General features: G+C 36.5%; 2 protein-coding genes across 2 annotated transcripts; one reads left to right on the forward strand and one right to left on the reverse strand.

Annotated features, from left to right (window-relative positions):
* Positions 1-429: 429 nt before the first annotated feature.
* Positions 430-13,760, reverse strand: LOC125228556 (protein lava lamp-like). The gene is made up of 10 exons (XM_048133165.1): positions 13,470-13,760; positions 12,979-13,120; positions 11,944-12,060; positions 11,057-11,214; positions 10,666-10,864; positions 9,401-10,564; positions 9,177-9,284; positions 2,374-8,941; positions 1,917-2,071; positions 430-1,066 (listed from the first exon to the last, which is right to left on the reverse strand). The coding sequence occupies exons 1-10, from the start codon at positions 13,590-13,592 to the stop codon at positions 987-989; spliced, it is 8,814 nt and encodes a 2,937-aa protein (XP_047989122.1). The 5' UTR covers positions 13,593-13,760; the 3' UTR covers positions 430-986.
* Positions 13,761-14,063: 303 nt separating this feature from the next.
* LOC125228618 (39S ribosomal protein L28, mitochondrial) lies at positions 14,064-16,267 on the forward strand. Its single transcript, XM_048133267.1, has 5 exons — positions 14,064-14,224; positions 14,300-14,567; positions 14,691-15,010; positions 15,202-15,383; positions 15,764-16,267. The coding sequence occupies exons 1-5, from the start codon at positions 14,204-14,206 to the stop codon at positions 15,822-15,824; spliced, it is 852 nt and encodes a 283-aa protein (XP_047989224.1). The 5' UTR covers positions 14,064-14,203; the 3' UTR covers positions 15,825-16,267.
* The last annotated feature ends 259 nt before the right edge of the window (positions 16,268-16,526 follow it).

Below are 16,526 nucleotides of genomic sequence, written 5' to 3' on the forward strand. Positions count from 1 at the left end.
CCACTTTGTCGCTTACCATAGAGACGACATTTACTTGTATCTTTATAGTGAATACATCTATCAAAGAGTATTTATGGCATGCGACAAAGTGGGACGTTTTACTAAACCTCAACACATTTAGTGATTTGATAGCAAATTGGACATTTCGGTAGAAAATGTTTTGCATCATACTTTCAATGGCATAGTGGTAGCAAAAACAATCTTAACATAAATGCATGTCTAACAATAGTACATTACATCAGAGGCCGGGAAAATGAGGATTTCCGGCCAAGTGGGTATATACGGCCGAGCGAGCGTGCGAGCGAGGCCGGATAGGGATACGAGGCCGGGAATCCGTTTTCACGCCGAGGCATGTATAGTGCTTTTCTCAAACATACAATGAAATAAAAAAAAATGCTCTAAAGGACAATATTTTATAAAAAAAAGTTACTTTGCAGGCCTAGGCCTGAAATCCCTTTACAGTTCTCTCGAGTTGTTGCGCCCAAAAAGCGATACTTCCCAGCCCATTTTAAGGAACGTAAAGACAATATTTCATTGCATGTTTGAGAAAATATAATTATCTATAATTTTCTTAATGTGTGTACTTACAATAAAAGAACACCAATTATTTGAACTGTCGGTTAAATTGGTGTTATAATTAAGGGCATACCACACTTATGAGTTAGAACCGATTCAACCGATCATAGTATATAACTTTTGCATCCCCTTGTTTGGGGTATCACATTATTCTGTTCTGACCCTGCTATTGTTATGATCAAAGAACCAACTTGCTTTTAATACATAAGTGCATCTTCTGTACCTATTAAAAGTAACATGATCTGAAGAATAAAAATTCTAATGAAATCATGTCAGAGAAGCTGTCAGGCACTTAAACTTTTTTTATATTACTAAACTTTGTCACTCGGTATCTCCGGTAAGTGTGGAAGTCCTTAAAGTGTCCTTAGAAATAAAACCGTGTTTTCCCTACGGTGGAAGCATAATCAGACTCACATGTGGACGACTTTTGGCGTGCTCTTGCCTCGGAGCCAATTCAGGAGGACGGTAGAAGTGCTTTGGGAGTCTCGAGCTGAAACGTAGAAATAATTTGATAAGTACCAATATTAATGTTTATAGCCAATTTCTGCGCTGCAAACGAGTCGGGCATGCTATCCATTCTCACAAAGTCACAGGTTCAGGAGGAAGGCTGGCAACACTGGCGGACATGGTGTACTCACAGAGCGTGTGGTGGGCCTGCGTCAGCTGGTGCACGGCTTCAGGAGGAAGGCTGGCAACACTGGCGGACATGGTGTACTCACAGAGCGTGTGGTGCGCCTGCGTCAGCTGGTGCACGGCTTCAGGAGGAAGGCTGGCAACACTGGCGGACATGGTGTACTCACAGAGCGTGTGGTGCGTCTGCGTCAGCTGGTGCACGGCTTCAGGAGGAAGGCTGGCAACGTCGCGACATGTGTCGGACATGGTGTACTCACAGAGCGTGTGGTGCGCCTGCGTCAGCTGGTACACGGCTTCAGGAGGAAGGTTGGCAACGTCGCGACATGTGGCGGACATGGTGTACTCACAGAGCGTGTGGTGCGCCTGCGTCAGCTGGTACACGGCTTCAGGAGGAAGGTTGGCAACGTCGCGACATGTGGCGGACATGGTGTACTCACAGAGCGTGTGATGCGCCTGCGTCAGCTGGTACACGGCTTCAGGAGGAAGGTTGGCAACGTCGCGACATGTGGCGGACATGGTGTACTCACAGAGCGTGTGATGCGCCTGCGTCAGCTGGTACACGGCTTCAGGAGGAAGGCTGGCAACGTCGCGACATGTGGCGGACATGGTGTACTCACAGAGCGTGTGGTGCGCCTGCGTCAGCTGGTACACGGCTTCAGGAGGAAGGTTGGCAACGTCGCGACATGTGGCGGACATGGTGTACTCACAGAGCGTGTGATGCGCCTGCGTCAGCTGGTGCACGGCTTCAGGAGGAAGGTTGGCAACGTCGCGGTGCAGCAGCCGCATGCCGAGCTCCCTCGCCTCGCTCTCGTGCCGCAGCACTACGTCTCGACTGTGCTTCACGCTGCGCAGCTCCGATAACCTGTACACGTTAAATACAAGGACCTCGTAAGAAGAAGCTTTCGCGTCTAGAAATTCTAGTGGATTGAAGTCCAAGCTAAATGATTTCTGAGCTTTACTTGTAAAACTCCCACTTTGTATGATCACTCTTGCACAGTATTATCATTGTCAGACTATTACCAGATCAGTAAAAATTAGAAGTTACGAGGAGACTCAAAAATTTGATGAACCGCACCACCGCTGCGGCCAAAAGTTAAATAGGTGTGTAAACAGCGTAGCGTGGTTTTCGGTTTTAAATATTGAAGAGGTTTCTAAGTGACTTACTTGGCTTGTAACTTTGGTTTCTCTCCATCAGGATCACTTATGCTGCTGCTTCGAGACTGGCCGCGGTGCGTGTCCACAAACTGCTGTTCTTTCTCCACGCTCACACTCGGTTCCGCGGCCGCCTCTATTGAGCTCGTCGACACGTCCAGCCCGGCAGCCACACACTTCAATTTGATCTCCTCACACGAACGAAGGCTGTCCGACAAACGCAGTTGTAGCGTATCTCTCTCTTCTAACAACTGCGTAAGTTCCATCGTCAGCTCCTCGCAACGGACGTCTCTCTGGTGCAACATGTACAACGCCAGATCCAACTCCGCTCTAGGCACCGCATCTAACAGGTCACTACTCACTTCCTCGGCCGCCTGTCCTTCGGACGGAGGCTTAGTATCCGAAGAAAACCTGACGTGTTTTTCTATCTTGCTACTCGACGAACGTAACGCATCTTGAAGACTCGCTATTTCGTCTTTTAAGGTCACTATTTCATACTCTTGATTCTCTAAAACCTCCTGAGTTTCGGAAGCCTTTGTGGAATGTTCTTCTAGAATTTTATTTAAATCTACTATCTGTTTATTTAGATTGGTACATTCTACTATTTTTTCATTCAGTGCCTGAGCTAATTGTGTTTTCTCTGCTTCGGACTCGTTTCGTAATTTATCAAAATCTTGATTGTAATCATGAATTTTTAATCTGAGAGCTGCCAGTTCGGATTCTTTCTCATAGGTTAAGTCTTCCACTTTCTTTTCGTAATCAACTAATATTTTCCTAACGTTTTCAAATTCTTCGTTTCTCTGAGATAATGCAATAGTGTAGTCATGTGTTTTTTGGTATATATCACTGTCTTTCAATTGCAGTTGATTATTCATTTCAATAATTGTAGACTCCGCGTGCTGTAATTTTTCAGTTAATTGTAACAACTGCTGTTTTAGTCCATCATTTGCCTCTTTAGTTACGGCCAAGTCAGTTTCAAGAGATTGAATGACTGGTTTAAATCCGTCCGCGTTTTCTTGATTTCTGCTTATGACTTCTTGTAACTGTTTCTCGTATTCCTCTTGTTGGACTAATAATTTGTTTTCATGCATGTGCTTCTCATCTTCCATTTCCGAGCGTAACATATCTAATTGATTCATTACTTCGGCATATTTATCTTGCAGATTACTTAAATGTTCTTCCTTATCTTTTAATTTATTTTGCAACGAACTCACTTGTTCCATAGTAACTAATTTGTTAGTTTCTTCTTGACTGGACGATTGCACATTGTCTAAAAGTTGTTCATATTTGGCTTCCGAGGCACTCAATTGAGCTCTAAGTTCATGCTCCATGTTCTGGAAATCAGTTTCTCTTTGTGCTAAGTGTTGTTTCCACAGTTCTGCTATCTCGAAACCCCTCTGATCGACGGCCGTTGACACGGAAGAACGCAGCTCGGCTACAGTGGATAATAGCTGATCGTTTTCACTGTTAAGATTTTGAAGCTTATCATGAAGTTCCTTTATTTCCCGCTCATATTCTTGTATTTTATGTATGTATTCGCTGTTTTGGTCATTTTCTGTACTACGAGTTATAAGTTTCTCATTCAACTCATTGATTTCTAGCTCGTTATTCTTTATTTTTAACAAAAGGTTTCCGTTTTCTGTCTCTACATCTGCAAGTTTGACATTGGCTTCTTCTAAACTAGATTGTAAGGCCAATAATTGTTGCTCAAGGTTAGTACATTTCTGATTAAGAGCGGCATTGTCAAACTCGTCAGACTTTAATTTAGCCTGTTGTTCATTTTTATACCAAAGAAGTTTGGCATTGGCTGCTTCTAGTTCAATAATTAACTGGGACGATTTGGACACTGCGTTACTCATATCAGTTTTTAAGGCAAGAACTTCTTCTTCCAACGCATTATTCTTTGTAGTTAACTCTTTTTGATTGTTGGTTGACGAGGATTGCAATTGCTCGTAATCTGATTTAATTGATTCGGCATATTTACTAGTTTCATTAAATTTAAGTTCAACTTCTCCCAATTGCTTCTTTAGTTCTTCAATGTTACGCGATAAGTCGAGATTAGAAGTTTTCATCTCATCTAATTGACTTGCAAGGGTTTTACAATTATTACATGTTGAATGCTGTTCATTCAATTTTTTAGTTAACTCTTCATTCAAACTAGTTTGTTGTAAACTTAATTCTTTGTTTTGTTTGTTTAATTGCTCAATCACCGAATGTAACTCGTCATTTTCTTTTTCAAGTTTTTGTATTTCATCATAAAGATGTACTTGGCTAGCGTCTGTAGCCGCGGTAAAGGGCTTGTGATCTGGGGAATCTTTTGAATCTGCGCCCCACTGCAAAGTTGACATTTTATCATTCGCTTCCTTAAATTTAAATTTCCAAAGTTCTATTTCACTCTCCATTTTTTCTTTCATTTCAATTAACCTTTCATTAGCGTTTTGGATAACATCGTTCTGTTTCTTAATAGCCTCCTTCTCTCTTTTTTCTTTGTTTAATTCAGTACTAATTTCGTCTAATTTCTTCTCAAGATCTTGAATATTTATTCTCAATTCATCTTCGATAGCAGAATCCAAAAATGATGACTGAGATATTTGCTTAGATATTTTAAGTTCATTTGTCAACATTTCGTTGGCAGATTTAAGTTCTTTAAGTTTTTTCATCGCTTTAAGTAGCTTAGTATTGCTTGTTTGAATCTCGGTTTTTAAAGTGTCATTATCTTTCTTAAGTTGCTCCAGTTGTTCCTGCAAGTGGGACAAGCCTGGCGTCACATCTGCTGTTTCTTCTCCTTCTCCTAGGCCCCAACCTTCATCAGAATTGAATGGATCAGACTCTTGTGGGATATCTTCTTCTCCTTTGTAACACAAATAAGCTTTCTTAGCTACAATTTCCGGCTCTATGACTACTCCTGTACCGGTGTGCAAAGGCGCAACTTGTCCTTGTGTATCCTTTGTAAGTTTCTGAGATTTCGTTTTAGGTTTAGGTTCAATTACGGGCACATCAGGAAGAATTTGAGTTTCAAGCGAGGAAACATCGAAAGGTTTGACCTCACCTTTCAAAGGTTCAATAGTTGAGGATATAACCATTCCTTCAGTTTTGGGCACATTTATTTCGAAACACATTTTCTTATTCTCAGCCATTTGTTTGATTTCTTCATCTTTTTGTACGAGCAGTGACTGCAGATGTTCATTATTTTGAGTTAAGGCTTGAGTTTTGTATATAAGTTGGTCTAGTTCCATTGAATTATTCTGTAATTTAATATTTAATTCCGATATATCACTCTCTAATTTGTAAACTACTGCCGCATTGTTGATTTGGAGTGATTGTATTTTGTTGTTAAGATCAAAAATTTCTTGATTTTTATTATTAAGTTCAGAGTTCAATCTATTTATTTCGCTGACATATTGCTCTGTGTAATCCGCAGCTTGAAATTGTTCTTTACTAGTTGAATTTTCTCTTAACTCCTGATTTATTTTGTTTAACTCTTCAATGCTTAGATTTAGCGTATGAATAGTATTCACGTACTCCTGTAATTTGTTGTCTAATTGATTAACATGCTCACAAGTTTTTTCGTATTTCTCGCTCAGTATTTTCTTCTCTTTGATGGCATTTTCAATTTGTGTATTAAACTCTGTTTCTAGTTCTTCGACATCGTGTTTTCTTTGTACTAACAGGGTCTGGTGATCCTGAGAAATACGTTTTAATTGATTTTCGAGCTCACTGATTTGCGTTCTGTATTTTACAGCATCAGACTCTGCAGAATCAGTTTTACTAGCTTTATCGGTTAGTGTATTACAATACTCTTGTATGTCCGATAAGGAAGTTTTCAAACGCAAATTTTCGTCACTTAAATGTTGTAATTTGAATTGTAATTCTTTATTTTCACTTTCGATTTCGTGCAGTTGTTTTTCAACAACTCTATCGTGATCCATTAAGACAGCTAATCTACTCACTAGCTCATCTTCTTGGCTAGTGTATTGCGTGTAAGCTTTATGTTTCTCTTCTAATTGACTGCCAAGCTGATCCGCTTTGCGCTCTAACGAGTGACGCCTATCTTCCATGGTAGATATAGTATCCTCGAGGCGACAAATGCGACTTTTGTATTTGGTTATTTCCGTATCTAGACTTTCTATGTATAAGTCTCTTTCTTGCATTTTAGCTTCATATCCAAACCGAACTTGACTAATCTGTTGCTCTTGAAGATTAAGTGCATTTGTCAACTCTTCTATCTGAATTTGCTTTTGATTTAATTCTGTTTCCAAGCTACCGATTTTAGTAACAAAGTTAGTACTATTTTTTTGTTCTATTTCGTATTCGACCATTTTTTTATTGTAGGCGTCGACTTGATTTTTAAGTGATACATTTTCCTCCAAAACTGCGTCTCGTTCACTGGCCAAGGCGTGAATTGAATGATTCAAGCCAGAAATTTCATTAACAGCATTCGTTAAACGGTCTTGAGTAATTTTTAATTCGCCATGCAAATGTTCAATATGCTTAGCGTTTTGCTGTTCTAAGGCTTGGTTTTGAGTTTTTATTCTAATCAATTCATCTTCAGCATTCATAAGCTTATCTTGCATTAATGGAAGAGACTCTGTTTGAGTTAACATCTCTTCTAGTTTCGCATTCTTCTCTTGAAGTTGTTTTTGAATTTCGCTGAACTCTGTTTCCAAGGCAGCGTATCCTGTGGTCTTCTTCTTGAAATTCACAGCAAACTTTTTCAATTTCTCCATTAGTTCTTTGTTTTTATTTTCCGCTGTTAAGAACTTTTCGTTCAATTCTTCTTTTTCTTGTACTAACTTTTCAAGTTGTGCGTTGATTTCATCGTATTCTTTAGTAAAGTTAGTCGTTGTGTTGTCTTTTTCAGACAAACTGTTGCGTAACTTCTCATTTTCAATAGATTCTTTTCTCAGCTGCAATTTAATTTCATGAATTTCTTCATCTCGTTCTTTGACTTGTTCGGTAACGGAATTCATTTCTTCTACGTGTTTCTGTTGTTGAATTTGCAAGTCTTGAATGAGGGCCTGTTTTTCCGACAATGCACCCTGCATTTTTTGTAATTCTGTGTCGAGTGCCGAATTTTTGGCCTCCATGGTATTTTTTAAATTAAGTAATTGTAATTTTTCCTCTTCAAACATTCTCAATTTATCTTCATATTCAGTTAGTTTTCGCTGGAAAACTGTGATTTGTTTATTTAACGACTTTACTAAATCGGCATTTTGATCTTTTGATTTCTCTTCTTCGAGTAAATCCACAGTTGATTTTAATTTTTGAGAAACATCGTTTAATTTAGTTATCTGATTAATGTATTCTGAAATTTCCTTGTCTTTCTGTTGTAAAGAGTTACTGTAATTTATTATCTGTTTCTCGTAATCTAGTAACATGTTCTCAACTTCATTTATCCTGGCATCGCGAGTGTTTATTGCGGTTGCATATTCTTTCTGTATGTTTTGAAGTTCTAAATGCAACAAATTATTAGCTTCTTGTAATTTTATCAGTTGCTGCTCAGCTTCTGTATCTTTTTTCACGACTCCCAATTCTTCCCTTAATTGTTTGTTTTCTTCTATTAAAGCTTTAATCTTACTTTCATAGGAAGCGTTATTCTGAATGAGTTCATTTTGCTTCTGATGGCGCTCTTCTAACGATAATATTTTCATCTGGCAGTCTCCTATTTCAGCTTCTCTTTCTTTGATCGTATTTTTAAGTTTTAGTATTTCTTTTGTCAACTGTTTAACAGATTTGGTTCTACTAACGGCCTTATCACCAGTTGACTTATCATCATGCTGTGAGTCAGATGCTATTGCTTCAGCAACGTCTTCGATACTAGATGGTTTGGTGGCATCCACGCTGCTTTTAATCGTTTCAGCGCGTTCACGTTTTAGCTCTTCGATTTGACGATTGAGATCTTCAGTTAGTGCCTCAAAATCATTTTTCTGTTTTGTCAAATCATTAATATTAGACTCTAGCCAGCTACACTTTTCAGTCAACTCAACTATAGTATTTTGAAGGGTTTCGTTTTCTGTACTAATATGTCCCATCTTCTCCATGACCTCCTGTCTTTCTTGAGTAAATAGTTCAATTTTTTTATTTAATTCTGCACTTTCTTCAACAAGTTTTTCGATATTTTCATTGCATTCTGGGGTTAACGTCCCTTTGTACTCGTCAGTGCGATCCGGATCTACTTTGCTCTCTGTTAATCCCTTATTATACTGCTCAAGCTCCAGCTTCTCTTGAGTTGTCAGTGATTCAACGATTTCTATGGATTCAGCAGAACTGACCTTTTCTGCACTAAGTTTCTCAAGTTTGTCTGTTAATTCGATGTTTTCTTGGGCATAATGTTGCAACTTGTGATTAAGTTCCTCTTTTTCTTCTTCTAACAACTTAATTGTGTCGTTTAAATGTTCCTTGTCAAGTTTGAGGTTTTCCACCACAAGTTCTAACTCTTTTCGTGAAGCTGTAAGTTCATCTACTTGTTCCTCCAATTGAACAGATTTCATTTCAGAGCTGACTTGTTCACTGTGCAAATGAGACATATCTTCCAATTTGTCTTCCATTTCAGCATTCTTTTGTTGTAAAACGTGTAATTCTATAAAAAAAGTTAAAGTAAGTTACACAAAACGAATAAATATAAGTGTTTGTTGTAATTTATTTATTAAGTACATTCATTCTAGCATAACCGGCTATCCATGCGAGCTCGTGAAAATTTATGGTTATTTATTAATACTAGTAAAATAATACTAGATAGTCATTCACAATGTCTTTTTTACATATAAAGTTTCAACGCAAATAATATAATACATAATTATAAATAAAATAAATACCTTGGACTAAGTCGAATTTTTGCGCTTCTAAAACACTGATAGATTTTAATCTTGTCTCAGCTAGGTTTTCCATTTCCAAAAGTTTCTTGTACACATCAGATTCTGTCACTGTAAAATAAAAAACAACATTTAGGATATATTACAGGTCTATTTACTCTTACTTTATTTAGCTAATTGTATAAAAACATAGTATGTTTAAATTAATAAAAGTAGATTGAACTTACATCGCCCACTATCATAATCCACCAAATGCAACTGTAGATTGCCCTTCTCTTCTTCTAGCTCTGCCACTTTTTGCGTCAATTGGTGCATTTCTTCATTAAGTTTAATTATTTCTGCATTTGAGTCAGATACTTTGCTGAAATTGTCAATAGTTTTCTGCATCTGTTTTAATTTTAACTTGTGGTTTGATTTTACTTTAATCATATTCTTATTAGCAGCTTCAATTTCGCTTGTAAGACTTGCAATCTGATCTTCTGCCTCTTTCAGTTTTGTTTGGAGGTTCTTCACTTCTTCAGAACTCATTTCTTCGTTTTGGCCTTCTATAGAAGGTGCAATCGCCGTAGGATCTGTTGAGCTTCCAACATCAAATGTCACCACAGATTCTTTTCGCTGTTCTTTAGTCGCTTGAAGCTCTTTTAGAGTACTTTCAAATGTAGAATTTGTAGTCTGAAGTTCTGCAATCAGAGCATCTTTTTTCGTTATTTCATATTCTTTCTCCAGAATATCTTTGTTGAGCGACTGGATGACTGTCTCTAGCTTGGAAAGATCAGTTTTGGTAGATTTTTTATCTTCTTTTGATTCAGCTGCTGATTCAGACGAAATGTTACTCCAAGGTGATTTAGATTTAGTAGCTCTACCACCTTTGCGAGTGGGAAGAGGACTTTTGGTGCTTTTGCTTGGGGAACCTGTAGCAGTAGATTTTGTTTCAGGAATATTTTTCAACAAGTTATTTTCTAACTCCTTATTAGTTTGCCTAATTTGTGAATTCAAATTTTCTAAAAACTCTATCTTTTTCATAAGCTCAGTTGTATCCGTTATTTCTAAACTTGCCTTTTCTACTTCAACTATTTCGATTTGGTCAGATGACGACGTTTCTGAGGACATTTGTTCTAATAGCTCAATTTTCTCTTTTAAAGATAAAATTTCCTTGTTTTTGGATTCAAGTTCCTCTATGAGTTTAGACTGGTCAACACTAATTTCAAATCTAGAATTATCTAAGATGGCTTTAGCTTCTTCCAGATGTTTAATTTTATCGTCCTTTTCTTTCAGTTCTTCAGACATCTTATTTTTTTCTTTAATCCATTTACCTTCTATTTCAACAAAATTTTCTTGCATCTTTGACATTTGCTGTCTTGTGTCCTCAAGTATAGCTTGTAATTCTTTTTCTGTAAACAAAAAAAACACATGTCAAACATATGTATGAGTTGTATGACACATAATTGTTATGTTGTAAAATAATTATAATGATAAAATAAAACTATCTTACCTTTTTTGTTAAAACTTTCTGACATAATTACATTTGCTTTGTTTTTGGCTTCAATTATTTGATCTTTTTCATTGATCTTTTCTTGTAAATCTAGGATGGTGTTTTCCATTGACTTCATTTTTACCTGGATTAAAGTCAAAGCATTTTCCTTTTCTTTGATTGTGTTGTGAAGCTGCGTAACATCACTGGTACCTAAACTCTATAAATGAAAATCGTTTAAGTTAGCAAATAAATACACACACTCACTACATTCATCAATTTTGGTATGATAAAACCATATTAAGCATTTGTATATACAAAGAGGATAAAAACATAATATAATACAACATCTACAAAAATTACTACGAGACTATAATAGAGGTAAATAATTAAACTATACAGATGCACTAACCTTTTTGATTTCAAATTTGGACTCCGAAATTGAGTCTTTTCTACTAACTGGTGATTTATACATAGGTTTTTTGCTTATTTCCTTGTATTGCTTTATCCTTTCCATTAGTAATTCCTTCTGTTTCAATGTATTTGCTAAACTTTCACTGATGCCTGGAACTTGAAGAAGAAATATAGATGTTAAACAAAGGTATGTAGATGTAAACAAAATGACCTGCAATATTAGATTGTATTGTATTGCAATATTAGATTGGTTGTGTTGATATTAGGTCTATTAAGGAACTTTAACTTTAACTACTATTGGTTAACTATGGAATAAAAATTAACAATACCATAAAAGATATTTCCAGCTAACAAGTATGAAAGAGAAACACAAACAAATTCGGTCTTAACTTAATCTTACAAAACAATATAATTAGGATCCAATTTGTAGAAATCATGAAAGTTTAAATTAAAACTTATTTTTTTAGTGCACAAATGTCTGCGAGAAATACTACATATTTTTAAATTAAAGGAAAAATTTGAAAATTCACACCTCCGGCAGGACTTAGACCTCAGTACTGGCAATATAGAAGGTCAAAGTTGAATCCTGTCAGAGGTGTCAATGATTCCATTTTTCTTTAATTTAAAAACATGAATGTAGGGAACAAATCAAATTATTTTATTAAATATATTTTTTTGATTTGTTTTTTCAAGTAGTAACACTACTATATATAAATTATAAACTGAAATAGATACCATACACTAAAGAGAAAGCGATCAAGCCCACTGGTGGCGAAGTCGGGCTTCACCCAAATTGAAGCTAACATGAAGTTTAAACATCACAATTCCTGTGGGTGTAACCAGAATGATTCAAAGGAAAGTTTTAAAAAGAAGTTTGTCTCTTACTGTTTAAGGCTTCTTGAACTGAGAGAGTGGTGGATGTGTCGGTGGCCGCGGAGTAACCAGTTCTTTCACTCACGGTGGATGCCATCTCAGACACCGAGTCGTCGAGATCATCATCTTCTGTAATCAAATACATAAAGATAGCATCAGAGAAAAAAAGCTAACAGCATCATGCAAAATTAACGAAAATGCAAATATTATTATTTGTATGTCTTTTGTTTATCTCGGTACCAGGACATTCAGAAGGCGTGCGTGGGGCCGAAGCCAACAGCGCAGAGGCCCTTTAAGACAATTTAATCTGAAAGGTGATGTGACACCAACCAACAATTATCCCTGTATGCACTATAGTGATGTACCCAAGGACAAGCCCCGGTTAGTGTAGGACTATTGCAATGAAAAGAGACAAAATATACTGGGCCTATTGGGTTGAGATGCTAATGTACTAGTACCCGGTCTATGGCACCAGCCTTGGGCTGAAAGAACACAACAAGTGATCGACAGCCCGCCTACCTCCGGCCAGGCGTCCCTACACTACATTCACATCTATGGCACCTGCCTTGGTCATATGTTATATAAAAACATGAAAAAATAGGCAGGCGGTGACTCTCCATATTATAATTATTTATTAATCAGGTAGGCAGTTGTAACAACTGATAGTTGCCTGTATAAAACTATTCTTTCTTAAGATGTGTTCTTTAAATTTGTTAAATAGTTATTCAGTCTGTTCTTAAACTGGTTAAAATTCAGTGCTGAGATCACGTCTTCTGGTAATTTGTTCCATGTTTTGACCACTCTGTAACTGTGAAAATATTTGCGAGGGTTGTTTTTAAACAGTTCAGATATTAGTCAGTACTGGTGGCCTCGCAGATCGGTGTTATTGTTGCTTGTTGTCCCGTAAAAGAAAATTAAAATTTCTTTATATTATTTATAGTTCTGTTTACTGATGCTTTTGATATGGTGTTAAATATGTAACAAACAAATAAAATGTTGCTTGAATATATTAATTTTTGAAAATTGTATTTTATTTATATCACCTACCAAAGGGTCTTCCCAAGAGTTCAGCAGTAGCTTTGCGGTGTTCCTTGATCCGTTTTGACACCAGTACTGCATTTTCTAGGCACTTCTGAGCTCTTTCAAACTTGATCTGTCTCTCAGAGGAAGATGATACTCGCTGTTGTGTCTAAAAGTGTAATTATTTAAGTAATAAATTATAAAAGTAGTATTAAGAGACATACAGTGTTTGTCTGTTCTTATAGCCCTTAGAGGCTCACTAATTATTGCTAATAATCATTGCACAATGCAATGCACATCCAGTGAATAGACTTTTAACAACAAATAGAGAAAGAGAGAAAGAAAGTAACTAAATTTACATGCTTAATCACTAAAAGAATTATGTCTTTGCAATGTGCGTCGTAGTTATTAGGCCAAACATATGGATTGTTTGATTAATGCTTCGCGAAAGATGTTGAAACAAGTTGACGTCAAAAACGTATACATCTCGCTAGCTAAGTAAATGTTACTTGACGTACCTTCACACTTTTTACACTTCCTGCTACACTGGGCACCTCACTGGCTGCTACTGCTATATTGATATCAGGGGCCTCCGGTTGGCCCGTCTCAGGAATGTTATCGACGTTTTTATTGTCAGACATGGTTCACTACGGTCTGCTAACATTAATGAAGGAAATATACAACACAATGCACCGAAGAAATGGAAATCTTTGGGGACACCAGAATGATGTATAAATATGGTAATAACGATAAACAAAATGTAATAATATTTTTGCCACCACCACCACTTGCTATTGCTATTTCTTGAACTGACGTGTCAAATGTTGAAATTACCGATTCAGTGACATCTGTCAATTCGATTCCGGTTTTTTCGGTTCAAATATGTCATTTCCGAATCCTTCTTTATCTAAATATATAATAATTCCAATTTTATAGCATTATTAAGTTATAGTTATTATAATTTGTTATTGTTGAAAGTAATTATATTATTTAGATTAAAAAAACTAATGTTACAAACTAGGCAAAAATTATCCTGAGCGCAGCGTCTTTTTAGCTTCCTCAAATAATATTCTGTCAAATGTCAAGATACACACTATACTAGCTATACCTATCTTTTCCCATACATCACATCATATCTGTCTGGCAAAAAAATCACATTTGAAGGGGCATAAATCCCGCATAAATTGGACCTAGTGATAGTCTCAAATATATGACGATCCTAAATTTTTATTGATATTTTAGGAAAAAATAAATGGCTTCGTCACGCATTCAGGTAACAATTATTTCCGTATTTCATCAGCCTTTCAATGAACTCATTGCCACGATCTATATTCGTATGTTTTTTCAGGCTACTGCGCGGCATTTAGCTAAGACGTTCAAGAAAAAAGGCAGGTTTGATGTTGGAATAGCAGCTGACTTACCTCAAGCATACAAAAAATTTTGGCGTGAATGGAAGGTTTTGAAACCTGCTGCCGTTCATTTCGTCCCTCAGGAGGGCAAATGGAAACGAGATGAGCTAACGGGAGAGACCTTGCCTATCCAAAACGTGGCTATTCCTCTGAAGCATCCTTCGGAAATACATGAGGGTATCTGGGGTGGTGAAGCTGTGATAAAAGGTTGTTATTGTGTTTATGTAATATCACTGTTTGCCAACATTGCTGTCTAAACTACTGCGTAGTTTTTGTTTGCGAGTATTTGACGCGTGATTATTGTTATTCTGAAGCTGTTTCTTTATTTAGGTTTCCAAAAACGGGATCCTCATAAGCGCCGTGTGCCTCACTACTGGGTCCCTGTATTGAAACGTACTGTGGTCAAGTCCGAAGTCCTTAACACTCATCTCTCAGTGACTGTCACTGATCGGACTATTAAACTCATCAATGACCACTATGGATTTGATCACTACCTGCTCAAGACACCGGCCTGTGATCTGGTGTCTATGTTAGCCCTGAAATTGAAAAAGCACATACTAACAGAATTGATGAATGGATGCCCAAGATATGCACATGACCCTGCAAAACAACAGCAAATTTATGAGGAATATAAAACTTACTTGTCTTCTGTAAGTTTTTCTTTGATTTTTAATTTTTAACATTTATGCCGTTACCATTGATTTTGATTCTTGACATAAGTAACAAAATTAGTTCGTAAGATTCAATATAAAAATAAGGGTTGTTAGGTTTCTATATCAAGGATGTTAATTGGCTTCCAATTGATCCAAGCAATATTTTTTAAATGTGGTATACTTTTCAGTACACTCCGGAAGAAATTGACTGGTATGGATTGACCTGGTATGAAGCTCTGTGCAAGGTAGCAAAACAGAAGGAAGCTGCCTCAAGACCTGTGCCCTTGAAGAGTGTGTACAGAAAGAATTTAGTGGAGAAATTAAAAGCAGCCGGTATTGATGGCAGCTCTGCAACGGCAGAGGAAATTTCGTGAGTAGTCTATTCTTCATATTTGTTCTGACATTGCATTCTGGTTAAGCTTGGCTAGCATGTTAAGGGCAAGCAAAAGGACTGGTGGGTATGGGCAACTATCCGGCTGCATACACGACGCACCAGCCTTAATAAGGATACTGAGGGTTCTTAGATCACCTGTCTAGTTTTAACTTAATCATCATGGAGATTAAAACTGAAATACAAACATCTTAAAGGCTGGCAACGCACCTCCAACACTTCTGATGTTTCGGGTGTCCATGGGCGGCAGTGATTGCTTACCATCAGGTGACCTGTCTGCTTGTTCGCCTCCTATCCCATAAAAAAAATATCTTTATCATGTTATCATGTTTTAAAACTAAATAATTACTGTATTTCAGAAACACCACCTCTTGGCTGTCAAAAATGAACTTGTTTGGGAAGAAAGATGAACAAGCATAGTGAACTAAAGTAGTGAAATGATATTTAAAACAAATTGTTATGTAAATGTATCATTTAAAAAATAGATAGGTACATAGTGAAGTTAATAATATAGTTTTTTTTTTTTGCGAAATTTGTTTTTTTAATGAAACCTCATATCACAGGAACAAGTAGTTTATTAATATACATAAATATGGCTCATTTGATATTGATTATATTTAATTAGCATAAAAATAATGTTTACTTATTATACCTACTTAGAATCTATTCACAATGATAATCATGTCTACATCTAAAAAATATGAATTATCAGGCATAACAAAATTGTCTATATTGGCTATCAAAAATATCAATATTAAATACCTATTATTACTCTATGATTTATGTCTTTGAATACTAGTCATCCAATAATGGTGCTACAACACAAATAGGTACATGAAATTCCAATTTGTGACTTGAAAATCAACATCTTGTGTTGTTCTGTGTGTAAAGTGCTGAAGTTTCATCTTAAAAAATGTTTGATATTCACTTCTCATTGAGAGTCAAAGTACACTTATTTAAAAGTCATATATTATATGACCAAAATGATATGCTGACTGTTGCATAATAGTATGTCTGCCAATTTTAATCATGCATTGGGAACTGAATCAAATCCCCATTGAGAATTCATGAGACATCCATACTAATCCATACTATCCATACTAATATTATAAATGCGAAAGT

This window comes from Leguminivora glycinivorella, chromosome 8, assembly GCF_023078275.1.
Source record: "Leguminivora glycinivorella isolate SPB_JAAS2020 chromosome 8, LegGlyc_1.1, whole genome shotgun sequence".
NCBI lineage: Eukaryota > Metazoa > Arthropoda > Insecta > Lepidoptera > Tortricidae > Leguminivora > Leguminivora glycinivorella.

Excerpts from the sequence above, each read along its gene's own strand:
- LOC125228556 (XM_048133165.1), bottom strand. The coding sequence starts at position 13,592 with ATGTCTGACAATAAAAACGTCGATAACATTCCTGAGACGGGCCAACCG. Across the intron at positions 9,285-9,400 it reads GGATTATGATAGTGGGCGAT|TGACAGAATCTGATGTGTAC; the intron begins GTAAGTTCAATC and ends TTTATTTTACAG. Across the intron at positions 1,067-1,916 it reads GCAGGCGCATCACACGCTCT|CTCGAGACTCCCAAAGCACT; the intron begins GTGAGTACACCA and ends TCTACGTTTCAG.
- LOC125228618 (XM_048133267.1), top strand. The coding sequence starts at position 14,204 with ATGGCTTCGTCACGCATTCAG. Across the intron at positions 15,011-15,201 it reads ATAAAACTTACTTGTCTTCT|TACACTCCGGAAGAAATTGA; the intron begins GTAAGTTTTTCT and ends TATACTTTTCAG. Across the intron at positions 15,384-15,763 it reads GCAACGGCAGAGGAAATTTC|AAACACCACCTCTTGGCTGT; the intron begins GTGAGTAGTCTA and ends ACTGTATTTCAG.